This window comes from Mandrillus leucophaeus, unplaced genomic scaffold (genome assembly GCF_000951045.1).
Source record: "Mandrillus leucophaeus isolate KB7577 unplaced genomic scaffold, Mleu.le_1.0 Scaffold249, whole genome shotgun sequence".
NCBI lineage: Eukaryota > Metazoa > Chordata > Mammalia > Primates > Cercopithecidae > Mandrillus > Mandrillus leucophaeus.
The window spans coordinates 770112-782014 of record NW_012102576.1 but is presented as its reverse complement, the minus strand read 5'-3'; the positions used below and the strand labels follow the sequence as shown (position 1 = coordinate 782014).

General features: G+C 54.8%; 1 protein-coding gene across 3 annotated transcripts in view; it reads right to left on the bottom strand.

Annotated features, from left to right (window-relative positions):
• Window positions 1-2531: 2531 nt before the first annotated feature.
• DDX11 (DEAD/H (Asp-Glu-Ala-Asp/His) box helicase 11) overlaps window positions 2532-11903 on the bottom strand; it is a 30370-nt gene continuing 20998 nt past the window's right edge. For 2 of the 3 annotated variants that reach the window (XM_011983311.1, XM_011983310.1), the window contains 13 exons: window positions 10421-10459; window positions 10055-10163; window positions 9810-9941; window positions 8893-9005; window positions 6157-6229; window positions 5736-5839; window positions 4888-5037; window positions 4562-4630; window positions 4348-4448; window positions 3854-3938; window positions 3479-3557; window positions 3147-3301; window positions 2532-3071 (listed from right to left, as the gene is read on the bottom strand). In XM_011983311.1, the coding sequence (XP_011838701.1) occupies window positions 3042-3071; window positions 3147-3301; window positions 3479-3557; window positions 3854-3938; window positions 4348-4448; window positions 4562-4630; window positions 4888-5037; window positions 5736-5839; window positions 6157-6229; window positions 8893-9005; window positions 9810-9941; window positions 10055-10163; window positions 10421-10459 (1239 nt within the window). In that variant the 3' untranslated portion in view covers window positions 2532-3041. Of the gene's footprint in view, window positions 3302-3478; window positions 3558-3853; window positions 3939-4347; window positions 4449-4561; window positions 4631-4887; window positions 5038-5735; window positions 5840-6156; window positions 6230-8892; window positions 9006-9809; window positions 9942-10054; window positions 10164-10420; window positions 10460-11903 lie in introns of all 3 variants that reach the window. The other variant, XM_011983308.1, reaches the window with a different exon arrangement.

Genomic DNA, 11903 nt, shown 5'->3' with positions numbered 1-11903 from the left:
GTGAGCACCAAGCTGGAGCCTGAGGATGACGGGGAGGAGGGGCTCGGGGGTCTCCCCAGGTCTCCACGCTGCTCGTCAACACCACAGAGATCCTGTATGGCAGAAAATGGAGTCGCGGCGTGTGGGTGCAAGACCCAGCCTGACTTAATGGGGTCCCAGGACATCACACTCAGGTGCAGTACAGAGGCGGGAGCCAGAAGGTGAGCGGCGTGGCTTGGCTTGGTGGCCTGGGACCCCTCACTGCACAGTGTCCCTGACGACGCGGGAGAGGTAGGTCAGGAACATGGCCTCGGGACAGCAGATGCCGGCTTGCCTGACTTCCACGTCGCCCCTGGAGATACAAGAAGTCTGTCTTCCTGGACCGATTGGCTGGTGCTGTAACAAAGACCCATGTGATGCTGGGGGCAGAGATGGAGGAGAAACTGTTCAGTGTCCCTTGTCCATCAATAAGAGCAGCTGGAGCAGCAGGTGGAGAGGGAGCGGGCAGGGATGGAGGCAGGTGCAGGAGCTGGAAGGCCTGCCAGACTCTTCTCCAGGAGAGGCTCTATTGAACCCCTTATGCCACCACAGCTGTGCAGGGTGCACCTGAGGCCTCACTAGCTGCTCCTGTATGTCCCTGTCATCTCTCACATGTCCCCACCTAATCCTGCAGGTCCCGTCCCAGAGAACCACTACTACATGCCAGACCTGGGCCAAGTGCCCAAGGTCAATGTGCCATCCTACCTACTTGACCTGCCTGGCCGACAACCTCATGTATGGTGCCAGCCTGGGCTCCGGCATCACCCACTCTGCCCCTGGCAACAGGCTCAAGCCTCTCAAGCCAAGTGAGCTGGGTGCTAGGACGGGAGCCAAGCTCCCTGCTCAGCCACCTCCTTCCCTAGGCACCCCACACTCTCCCATTTCCATTTCTGACTTATAAGATGGCACGCTAACAGCACCCCAATCTCCCCGAGCTGCTGCGGTGCTGGTCAGTGCACCCTCATCCCCGCCCCAGGCCCTGGCCACCGCAGTCCAAGGCGTCGGGCAGAATGACAGCAGCAGCATCCTCTTCAGGTGGGAGTTTTCTGAGGCCACCTCAGTCTCATTTCTGGACCCCTGGTGGATTTTCCGTGGGGCTGTTGTCAAAAATCCCTTATTTTTTTTTAATAGTTCTCATTTCGTGTTCTACTTGGCTCATAAAATAGTGGTTTTCAAACGGTAGAGCCCTGGAATGCCCACCTCTATGGGAGAGGGAGCCTGGACAAGTCTGGCCCCGGGGCCCTCATTCTTAAACCAAAGATAAAAGAGGGTCTAATAAACAAAAACACTATAGGGGCAGGAACACAGAGCTGGGGGTTGAATGTGACTGAACCCCACACCCCCCTCTGTGACCTTCCTGTTGCAGTGAGAATCATAAGCCAAAGTAGGGAGCTGATGTGGGATCTCAGCAAGCTGGTTCTGAGATGCACGCGTGGGAGGCAGGGCTGCTGTCTGCTGTGGGCTGGGGCATCATTAATCCCCTCTTGCCTTTTTCTTCCTGTGTTTAAGTCTCTGGGGCATGGGGGAACCAGCGCTCCCCACAAACCATCCTCACTCAGCCTTTGCCCTCCAGCCTTTTCACCACTGGGGCTGGTGAGGGGCTGAGAGGAGAGAGCCCCTATGTCAGATGACAAACCATCTCTGCCAACCCCCAGCAGCCACAGACACAGGAAGAAGAGGACAACTGGAAATCCGAGGGGGATGTGCCATGCCTTCCTCCCCTAAACCCAGACTCTGGCCGTGGCCCGGACGTGGACACAGCCAGAATGGGCTCCTCAGCCCTGCTGCCCTGGAAGGGGCGGGGATGGAACTGGCCCAGGTCTGTGTGAGGACCACCTTCAAGGAGTGCGAGGCTGGCTTGAGGCCACGTGGCTGGGGCGGGGGCTTCTGTCTGCCTGTGCTTCGTCCAGGGATGGCTCCACCCAGCCCCTGCAGCAGTGCGCTCTTCGATTTCCTAAAGAGGCTTCCAGAGAAAAAGGCAGCACAAATCAATTAAAAACTCAGCAGAAACCAACAGTACACTTTTAATTAAGGACGTGTAGCTGTGCAGGATGCACACATCTGGGCATCAGTGACTCTCCTCTGGCCCCTGTTGGTCCCTAATGGCGGCAGAAGATGCCAGCTGGCCATGGCCCCTTTCTCTGGGGTCAGAGGGAGAAGACAGGCGCAGTCAGCAGGGGCAGCTGTTGCAGGTGGGAGGGATATTTTCCCACAGGAAAAAAGGTCTCCGTGATGACACGGGGTCCCTATAGTCAAGTTGAGAGCCTAATGGCCCTTGGCATAATTGATGGTGTGGGGTAGAAGGTGTCTTGGAGTTTGTTTAAGTGGTTGAGAGGGAAGGAGGTGCCACGGACTTGGAGGAACTGGTGCGAAGCCAGGGAGACACAAATCCAGGCAGGGCTGTGGGACGGGTTAGGGAGCAGGGCTGCAGGTGTGACTCAGGAAGGAGGGGCAGGTGACAAGGCCCTGGGCAGGAGCCCTGCGGCCATGGGATCATTTTAAATTGAGACCAGAGAAGGAGGGGAAGGTGACAAGCCCTGGGCAGGAGCCCTGCGGCCATGGGATCATTTTAAATTGAGACCAGAGGATGAGCAGTCCAGGGCAGTTAACCTTGGCTAGAAACGGCAGAGGCAAACAGGCCTGCTCTATCTCAACTCTTAAGAAGGTGGGCAGGATGGAGATGCCACAGTGGATGCCACAGTCGCCACAGCCTCCTGTGGAGACTAGGCAGGAAGCCTGGCTCTCAGCCATGCAGGATGGAAAGGAAGATTCTGTGCCAGGAGGGGAGCTGCCCTGGAATGCCCCAAGGCCAGCCAGGACCCACTGTTTCTTCAGGATTCCCCCATTTTCTCCTACAGGGCTAATGCCCGTGCCTGGGCGCTGGCAGCGCTCTGGACTCCACACTCTCCTCCCGGGTTTCACCCTTGTAACAGGATCCCTGTAGACCAGGCCCACGACAAATACTGTCTCCAGCAGGCAGGGCAAAGGAAGGGCGCGGCGCCAGGCGGTGGTGTGGCTGCCCATCAGGAAGAGGCCGACTTCTCCCGGTGAAACTGGACAGACAGAAGGCAGTGAGAAACGAGATCTCGGGGTGGGGAGGCTCTCAGAAAGAAAAAGGTGGGACTGACCTTCTGCACAGCAGCAATGGCAGGGCCAAAGGTAGCTTTAACCTCCACACGGGCTCGGATCCAGGCTGGCAGCTTGGCCAGGACAGGGGGCCGGGCGTATCGCTGGTCCAGGAGCACTATGCTGGCAAAATCCTTCTGGTGCCTGATGGCCCTGCCTGCACAGGAACAGAGGCTGCGGCTCCGAGTAACACCTGCCTCCCCACAGCACATTCCCATGGCGTCCCCTCCCCTTCCTCAGACTTATTTAGGAGACAGAGCAGGCAACCCCCCTTTCCTGTTCTCCCCTTCTCCAGCTCCCATCTGTCCACCCAGTCGGAGGCAGCCGGGCTCACCTATGGACTGGTTGACGGCCTTCATGCACAGGTTCTCCACCAGATTCTTCCCTGGGGGCGCCTGGCCTGGGGCTCTGGGCTGGGGGTGGAGGGGATGACTCATCAGGACGGTTTCCTGCCTGCAGCTCTCCCTGGGAAGAGACCCTGCCAGGCTTTGGAGCCAGACCAGGAGGCTTCGTGGCCAACGCCAGCAGCATGGGCCCAGGTGACATCACAGAGAAGATCAAGAGGGTGTGGAGGGGCATCCAAGCCTCCGGAGGGGGCAGGAGACGCCAGCACAGTGGGGAAGGCCCGGCTGTATCAGCCCTAAGGGCGACGCCACTCCCACCCACCGCCCACTCTCCTCTCCCGCTCTGCGACACTGGGGTCACTCACGAGGGTTTGATCCAAGTAGGCCATCTTCTCCTGCAGCTCTGGAGACCTGATGTTGGGGAAGGGCATGCCCACCATCACCACACACCTGGAGAGAGGCAGGAGCCCAGGCCGGGTGGGTGTCAGGACCTCCCGGGTCATCACCCACATTTCACCAGCTGCTCTGTTCTACCCCTTCCTCAGCCCTCTCCGACTGTGATCAAAGCTTTGACCCTCCCTGCTCTGTACCTACCGCCTGGAGAGGGCTTGTTCAGCTGAGAGATCCCATCTAGGCCAATGGATTGGATACTGATACCGCAGTGGCCAGCCTGATTTTCCACCTGCTCTCCCAGGGCCAAACCCAGAGCTGCTGAGCCCCTCCTTCCAGCTGGCTGGTCTGAGCAGTTGTAGCCCAGTTGTGGGCTCTAATGGCAACAGACACAGGCAGGGGCCCAGCTGCTGGGAGTGAGGGCCGGCCAGGTATCATAGTCCAGGACAGGAGCAGAACCACTACTTACCGGCCTAGGTTGTCAGAGAAGTTGATCCCTTCACTCATCTTTCCTCCAACAACAGAGAGGAGAAGGGCCCCCGTCACCCGGCCTCTCTCCTGGCCACAGGCCTGCGGGAGACACCCAGATGCTGAGTTCCCGAGCCAAAGCTTGGATGTCACCCACGTTTCCAGCTGCCACCCCCGCACAGTCTCAGACCCAAGCTCAGCATTAACGGCCGCACCTGAATGCACCTGGAATACGCCAGCAGCACCTGCTCCACCTGGTGCGCGCTCTTAGGTTCCTGGAATATCTGAGAAAGACAGAGGACATCTCCCAGAGACAGGTTCAGGGTGCCAGGTCTCGGTTCTGTTGGTGGCCTTGTTTTCTGGCCAGGGGACTGAAAACCTCACAGCCAGGGGCTTTGGGGAAATCCTCTGCAATCAGGGACTGGGAGCACCGGGCATGAGGAGCCAGAAGCCTGTCCTGACTCGATGAGCACAAGAGCTCCCAGGAGGACTCAGTGGCACTGTCCTCAGGAGTGGGAGGGCCGGCGGACAGGCCACTCACCTTCTTCCTGGCAGCCAGGCGGCCCAGCAGGCCACCCTTCTCCCAGTGGGCATGGACCTGGCGCAGGTACTCGTAGGAGGGGAAGAAACAGACCACCCCTCCAGGAACCACACTGCACAGGTTACAGAGGATGCGACCCGCCTCGTCCATCTAACAACGGAAGAGAGGAAGCCCCCATGGAGCCACGTCTCAGTCACCCACAAACCATCTTAACCTGAGACCTAAAACTGAGGAGAGACCCACAGCAGGACTACAGCCAAGGAAGAGGACTTGGCTCCCCTGGGTGGGAACCGCAGGGTGGCAGGTGCCGCCTCCCACCAAACACACCCAGCCGCTGCTGCGGACTGCGCCTTTCTGACACACGTCACAGCACTAGTGTCCCTGGGGGCCTTCCTACTGCCCTGGCACTGAGTCCTCCCGTCTTCACTCCAGGGTCCTGATGGGCACCGCAATGACAATCAGGGGCTGCACGCCCCAGGAGATGCCCCCCAAGCCCCGCATCCCTGCCACCGGCAGGAGCAGATATAACCAAAGGGCAAGAGAGCTAAAGGGAACCAGCAGCTTTCCTCTGCATGAGGCATCCTCAGGGGATGCCTGGAGGTTTTAAGAATATGTACTTCACAGCCTAAGGGGTGAGGGGCGGGGAAGCTCAGACCTTCCTCCATAAGCATCTAGATCGATGCCGCTCGTTCTGTGAGGCTCTATAGTGGGTGCCCTCCTCCCCCCCCAGCCCCACGCAATTTCCCCAACACCTGAAAACACTCAGGGTGGGCCAGAGTGCCCCTGCCCCGGAAAACCCTTTGCTGCCTGAGCCCAGGCTGTGGCACGGCGAGCTGGCTGGGACTGACCATCTGAGGCAGCTCTCTTTTCTGGAACGTGAATTCCAGTGGCTGGTTGGAGATCCCGCTGCAGATGACAAGGGGCAGGATATTGTCTGGAGGGATCACGTGACCTGGTAAGAGCCAGGGAGGGGCCGAAAACTGGAGATGCAGGGGTGCTGAGACACAGTGCAGAAAGGGCATTTCCCCGCCCCATCTTCCAGCACAGGAGCAGCGACTGACAGCGCTCACCCACCCACCAACGCCAGTCACACTGGGCAGCAGGCAGCAGGGAGCAGAGCAGGAGAGCCTGGGCGAGCGCACAAAGGGCAAGGCTCCCATCCCGGGGTCTCCTCCGCCCCTGTGCCTTGTTGCAGTAAGAGGTTACACGCAGAAAACAGGAGCCAGAACCTGACCTCTAGCCTGCCCCACCCTGGGCACGGCTCCTCACCACAGGAAAACTCCACCACGCGTTCAGCTTCCACCCCGGCACAGGCCAGCAGCTGCTGCCGGAAGTCAGACACCTGCAGACCAAGGCCACAGCGTCACGGCCTCGTGACCCCTCAGAGGCCCGGCAGAAAGGAAGCGAGAAGTCTGGGCTAAGAGACAGCAAGTACACACACACTGAAAGAAGAGGTCAAAGAAAAGGCTGACGGCAAACTAACAAAAAGAAAAATGGTGACTGATACCCAGTGCTGACAGCCTCGTTTAAACTATGTGCAGGAACAGCAAAGGAAATCCAGCAAATCTGGCACAGTCAGTCTCAACCCTGGCTATGCAGCAAAATTATAGTGAAAATTTTCAAAAATATAGGTGGCCAGGTCCCAGCTCAAACTACTGAATAAGAATCTCCAGGTTTTCACCTGTTAGACGGGCAAAAATCCAGAAGTAACCAATCCAAAAGAGAAACAGGCATTCCTAGACGTTACTGGTGGGATACAGAATGTCCAATTCTTATGAAGGGGAATTTCACAATAGTTAACAAATTAAATGTATTTATACTTTTAAACCCAGGATCCCATATTTAAGAGTTTACTGAAAATATACAGCCACAAATACCAAACAGCATGTGCCCCGGGCCTTTCCCTGTAACCGTGCACCTGCCTCTCCAGAGAGTACTGGTTGAATGAGCTCCCTACATCTGCCAGACGGAGAACCACGCAGCCCACTAGAGGAGCAATGGCTGGGACAACTGACTAAGATGCCTTCTATGTAAATAAAACAGGAAAGGGAAAAATGAAGACACATTTTTGCTTATTTGGGGGAAAAAGAAAGACTGCAAGGACAGGCTAGCAAAACTGACTCCCTGTGGGGGTGGGGAATGGGCTGGAGAAGGACGAGAGTGAGGCTTTCCTGAATAGATCTTTTTATATTAGCTTTGACTTTTGAACCACACAAATATTTACATAGTTAAAAACTACAAGTCAGAAAAGAAAAAAGCATATTCTAAAATTGAAAAGAAAATGAAACAAAAACAGCCTAGCTCTCTATGAAACGGACAATAGAAGCACACGGAGAGAAGCCTGGCTCCACGACTTTAGAGCCTAGTGACCAGACATCCTTAGTGCGTCAGACTGTTAAGGGCAAAGAGGAAAGGCAATTTCAATCAGATTTATTGTTAGAAGTAATATTGGTATTATGATTTCAAAACTTTTAAGTATATTATAGGATAGAGCAGATAAGTATGTTAATGTACCACAAATGTTCAGGCTTAAGAGAAAAAGAGGTACAATATAAGCTCAAGTAAACAAATGCTTTGATTTTTACTTAGAAATACCAATATGCGCCAGGCGTGGTGGCTCATGCCTGTAATCCCAGCTCTTTGGGATGCCAAGGCTGGCGGATCACCTGAGTTCGAGACCAGCCTGACCAACATGGTAAGACCCCATCTCTACTAAAATACAAAAATTAGCTGGGTGTGGTGACACATGCCTGTAATCCCAGCTACTCAGGAGGTTGAACCACGAGAATTGCTTGAACCCAGGAGGCAGAGGTTGCAGAGAGCTGTGATCCACATCTAGATGTGTATAAGAGACAGCTGCACTCCAGCCTGGGAGACAGAGCAAGACTCCGTCTCAAAAAAAAAAAAAAAAAAAGGAAAAAAAAGAAATACCAGCATGGATTCATTCTGAAACATTTCCTAGATCTGTCTACTGAAATGTCCCAGGAGCATGACAAACCCCTAGCACCCACAGCTTGATTTCCAAACGTCATTCCCCATTACAAGAAACCAGGGCAGCTTGGAGAAATGAATCCAGTGTGGGGGCAAGGACACCCATGGTGAACCCTGGACATTCTGTTGTGCTGGAGGCAAGACTGACTGGGCCACAGCGAGGACCTGAGCTAGCAGGAAGGGGCTGTCACATCAGCTGAGACAACGTGAATGTCAGAAACAATAATGACTATGAACAACTTTAGTATGCTGAATGAATAGAACTATGAATCTATAAATACAAAAATATAAAAATCAAAAGCTAAGGCAGCTGGGGCTGGGAAGCACTGCTTCAGGATTCCCAACAGCTTTTCGTCCAGGAGACCCTTTCCTAGGTGGGAGTCACCACTGTGCAGAGATGCCGTTATATTCATCCCAATCATGCTCAAAACAGAAAACTGCAAATAACCTGCACACCTAGTGAAACAGGAGCACCTACATGAAATGCTATATATCTGTGTAACTGGAATCCAGCACAGCTCCGATACTGAAATACGCACATGCTTGCTGACAAGGAGACAGGTTTATGACCCTCTGCTGCTGAGTGAAAAGAGCGAGTTCCAGTGACAGCACGTGGAGGGAGCCGCACTTTTGTTTTTAAAATAGGTATGCACATAAGTAAAAATTATGCCTACAAAGACTATTATATTCATATACATCAAAATGAACCTTTTAAAAGTGGAATCCTAATTTTTTTCTTTGAGTTTCAAGCCACAGAACAGCTTTCTCTGGGAGACATGTGATCCTGGCACTAGAGAATGGAGCAGCAGAGGAGTCCCTGCTGCCCCTCCAGCCTAAAAGGCACAGCAGTGAGACAGAATAGCAGTGTCACCCAGTGGACACCACTGGGCCTGCTCGAGCTGACCCTTTCTGGCTTGGGGCCCCAGGAGAGAACAGGACTGAATATGCATCTCTCCAAAGCCCCCATCTCATCCCAACACATGGGGCACAAGGGGCTGGGAAAGGCGTCCTTACCGGCTGCATGGTCCCCCCTGCAATGACCACTGCCCGGCACTCCTTCACCACTTGGGCAAAGTGCACAGCTGGATTCAGGAGCAAAAACTTAAGGGTGCTCTGACTGAGGCTGCCTGGAAAAACAGATCGGTGGGGAGGTGAGTGCAAGCCAACAGACACTTCTACTGTCCCAGCAAAGGGGGTCCCCAGGTAAGTCCAGGTCTGAGGCACAAGTGCTAGTGCCTTCTCTTTAAACACCATTTAATCTCTAGGACAACCAGCCCACAGAGGTGGACCATACTATCCTCTCCATTTTCTTTTTTTGAGATGGGGTCTCAATTTGTTGTCCAGGCTGGAGTGCAGTGGTGCAATCTTGGCTCCCTGCAACCTCCGTCTCCTGGGTTCAAATGATTTTCCTGCCTCTGCCTCCCAAGTAGCTGGGACTACAGGTGTCCGGCTAATTTTTTGTATTTTTAGTAGAGACGGGGTTTCGCTGTGTTAGCCAGGATGGTCTCAATCTCCTAACCTCGTGATCCGCCCACCTCGGCCTCCCAAAGTGCTGGGATTACAGGCGTGAGCCACCGCGCCTGGCCTATCCTCTCCATTTTCATACAAGGAAACTGAAGTTGAGAAAGAAAACAGTCCAAATCACAAAGCTCATAGATGACAAAACCATGACCCAAACCAAAGCCCATCTGCCCCACAATGTAAGCTTCCCTAGGACTCTTGCCCGAGAGGACTCCCATCCCAGCCCCTCGATCTTCTCCTGTCCGCCTCCACTGCTTGCCCAGGTCACAGCAGGCCAGTGCCCACTGCACTGCTTCCTCCTAACCCGGAAGTTCCCACGATGGAAGGAAAGAATCCTTTCACACTGCGGCTCCCTGGCTCAGCTTGGCTCCTTCCTGGGAACTGAACCTGGCCAAGAAGCACCTGATTACCTTGGCGGCTCAGGATGACCCTGCCGTCCTGGTTGGCTGTAGTGAGAGCTGCCAGGAAGCCTTCGATGTGCATCAGTGGGGAAGCTGGTCGCGGGGCGCTAGCCTGACTCTCGTCTGTGGGGGCTGCAGGAGCTGCACAGAGCAGAACGGGGAGGAGGCCTCCTTGTGGTCAGGTCCACATGCAAGGAACCGACGTCCTTGCCCAGGTTTGCAGCTGGCTCTGCTTGCCCACCCCACTGCCTTACCTTCAGTCGTCCTGGGCTGCAGGCTCTGCAGGAATTGCTGAAACCCAGCCAGTTTGGGCTGCTCCCGGGATGAGAGCACTGCTCCATACCGTTCTGTGAATCCAAAGAGCTGGGTGGAATGAGAGCGAGCAGCGGAGAGGAACGAGGAACAGCCGTGAAAGAGAGGCTGGGCGGATCGGAGGCTCTGCCAGGCCCAAGACGCCTGCAGCACACATCCCACCACCCCAGCAAGGCCCACTGCACCAAGGAGGGTGGAGATGAAGGGGACTCCGGAGTTCCCTGAGGGCAGGGGAGGAAAGCATGGCAAAGGCAGGGGGTCGGGGCACAGTTGGGTCACGTTCAGGACCGTAAGACGTGAGCAGTTACCTTTCTGCTGATCATGCTCTTCTCACAGTATCGCTGCACCTGCAAAAACCAAGTCCAGCTGTAGGCATGTGTGCAAACTGAGCAAGCTGTAATCTTCAAAACAAAACAAAAAAAACACACACCACTTTTACCACCCAGGCAGCACAATGCAGTGCCACCTTCTGAGGCACCCAGAGCCTCCCTGCCAGCAACCCTGTCATCCCCTCTCCGAGGCCACCCCCTCCTCTACTGCCCCTGCCCACAATGCAGTGGCCTCCTCCTTTCGGAAAGGGGAGACCCTCTTTCCAAAAGTGTTTCTCAAGTCTAAGAGTGCTCAGTACAATCTAGGTCCCCTTGGCTTTCCTTCCAGGTGACAGAGTTAAAAAAAGGAACTTCTATGAGCAAAGCCACCAAGTTGGTGCATCCAGTATGTGTGGTTTGGTGCCAGATCTCAGCTGGGGATGCAGAGAGGGGAGTTTGGAGCCTTTAAACTGGTTTCTAAAAAGAGCGACATCCTTCGATGAGGATTCCCTTGATGGTGGGTGATGAGACCCATGGGAAGGAGAGAGAAGGAAAGCAAGAGGGGCAGAGGGATGGCGAGGAAGGAGCGCCTGCATCCATGTCCCAGCTGTGAGTGAAGCGCAGTGATGGCAGGACTGTCTGAGGGCTGTTGGGCCTGGCGGCTATCACAGGCATGTGGCAAACAAGGGAAGAAAGGCATCAACGATGACCTGGATCCAGCCTGTCTGGCAGGGATGGTGGCAGTGACAGTGACCCAAATGGGTAATTCAGGGGGAAAGCTGGTTTTAAGAAAAAAAACGCAGGCAGGATGGGATGAATGCGGGGCCCCGACTCAATGTAGCCAGGTTTGGACGCTGTCTCTGCCGTGTGCTATTGGCTCACTTGGGGGAAGACTGTGCTCGTCACCCTCTTGAAGTCACCTCCCTGGGCCTGTTTGCTTTCCTTGCTGGGGCAAAAGGATATCCTAGCTCAGAGCCACAGCACATGGCATGCCGCCTAGAACACAAGCAGAACCCTGTACCCGGGGACAGTCACTGTTGCTGATCTGAGTTACAAAGTTGGGGTTCAGGCGGCAGTGGCCATGTTCCATGTGGGGAGTGCCGGGTATGCAGACCTGGAGTGAGCAGAGGTCTGAGGCTGCAACCAGACCCAAGGTCCAAGTGGGAAGACGTGATGAGTTGCACAGAACAAATCAATGTCCTGCTCCTGTCCATAAGCCTGAGAGACTGTGCCAGAGGACGGAGTGAGGCGGCGAGGACCTGGAGTCTCTATCTGTTCTATGAGGCACCAAGAAGTCTCTTTCTCACCCATCCCTGTCGCCCTCACCCTAAAGGAAGATGACTTTTGTCTCGCAGGCATGCTGCGGGTTAAGGGTTATTACATGTCTATGTTTTGCTTTTTCTTCCTTCTATAGTCTTAACATAGTACTCTACGCACAGTGGTGATAGGAAGGAAATTGGATGTGGAACGTGGAAAGGTGGAA